This window comes from Cyprinodon variegatus, unplaced genomic scaffold (genome assembly GCF_000732505.1).
Source record: "Cyprinodon variegatus isolate N-32 unplaced genomic scaffold, C_variegatus-1.0 Scaffold1046, whole genome shotgun sequence".
In the NCBI taxonomy this organism is placed as follows: Eukaryota; Metazoa; Chordata; class Actinopteri; order Cyprinodontiformes; family Cyprinodontidae; genus Cyprinodon; species Cyprinodon variegatus.
In genome coordinates this window covers 47,030-47,946 of record NW_015151499.1, presented here as the reverse complement: position 1 = coordinate 47,946, position 917 = coordinate 47,030, and the positions used below count along the sequence as shown (strand labels likewise).

The 917-nt window shown below is 36.0% G+C and overlaps 1 protein-coding gene across 1 annotated transcript in view; it reads left to right on the top strand.

Moving 5' to 3' along the window:
• Window positions 1–610: 610 nt before the first annotated feature.
• The window catches only part of LOC107101035 (myoferlin-like), a 46,737-nt gene continuing 46,430 nt past the window's right edge, over window positions 611–917 (top strand). The window contains exon 1 of the mRNA XM_015399788.1: window positions 611–638. Within this exon, the coding sequence (XP_015255274.1) occupies window positions 611–638 (28 nt within the window). The remainder of the gene's footprint in view (window positions 639–917) is intronic.

Here is a 917-nt window from a genome sequence, read left to right as displayed (position 1 = left end):
ATCATATCCTCCATCTAATCGTTGTATCCATATTATTATTTTTGGTGGTTATATTAGTTAGGTTAAACTTAACCTTAACCTAGCTTAAAAAATTGATAAACAGCATGTGTAGTGCTGATAAAATTTGTATCAGTGTAGCAAGAAATGCTGCTGTTCTCTTTAAACATATTGTGCCCTGATGCTCACATTAAGCATAAACAAAAGCATGCATATTTTTGCATAGGACCAATGACATCAGACCAATGAAACTGAAGACCAATGGTGTCCCTACCAAAGTTGAAATCAAACCTACGCCCTTGGTATTGAATGTCATTTCCAAGTTTCAGAAGATGCACCCAGGAACTTGTTTCCTTTATCTTTGCTTCTTACTGCGCCTTTCACCGTCTGCAAAACTGGCATCTCTTTAGCAGCCAACCAAAAAGGCCAGAAGCTGTTGGGAATCATCTAATCAGCCACCATGATAGGACAAACCGCGCTCTCCAAACTGGGGATTTGTTCTTGAATTTGGTGAAATTAGAAAACCTTTCAGGGCCACCTGTATCTACATGACCAGCACAGCCTGCTGCTGGAAAAGATCTAGATTAAAGTTTAAAAAAATTCACCAGTTAAGATGTTTCCCACACCTGGTGCTGCATCCGGTGAGTTTTTACTGGGTTAATCAACAAAATCCTACTTTAACGACAAAAACGTAAATTTAATTTGATGAGTCTAAACAGAATATTTTATAATTATAATCTGAGAAAACGACAGTCTAGCAATCCTGTTTTAGTTTGTTTAAATGTAGATTTGAGTTAAACATAGGCTAATACAATTCTGCGTGGTTTGTAAGATTCTCTCAAGCTCCACTTTTGTTTTTGATCGCGTGTAATGTTAAAAGTTTATTGTTTATTTTACAAAACAATCATATTGAAAAATGT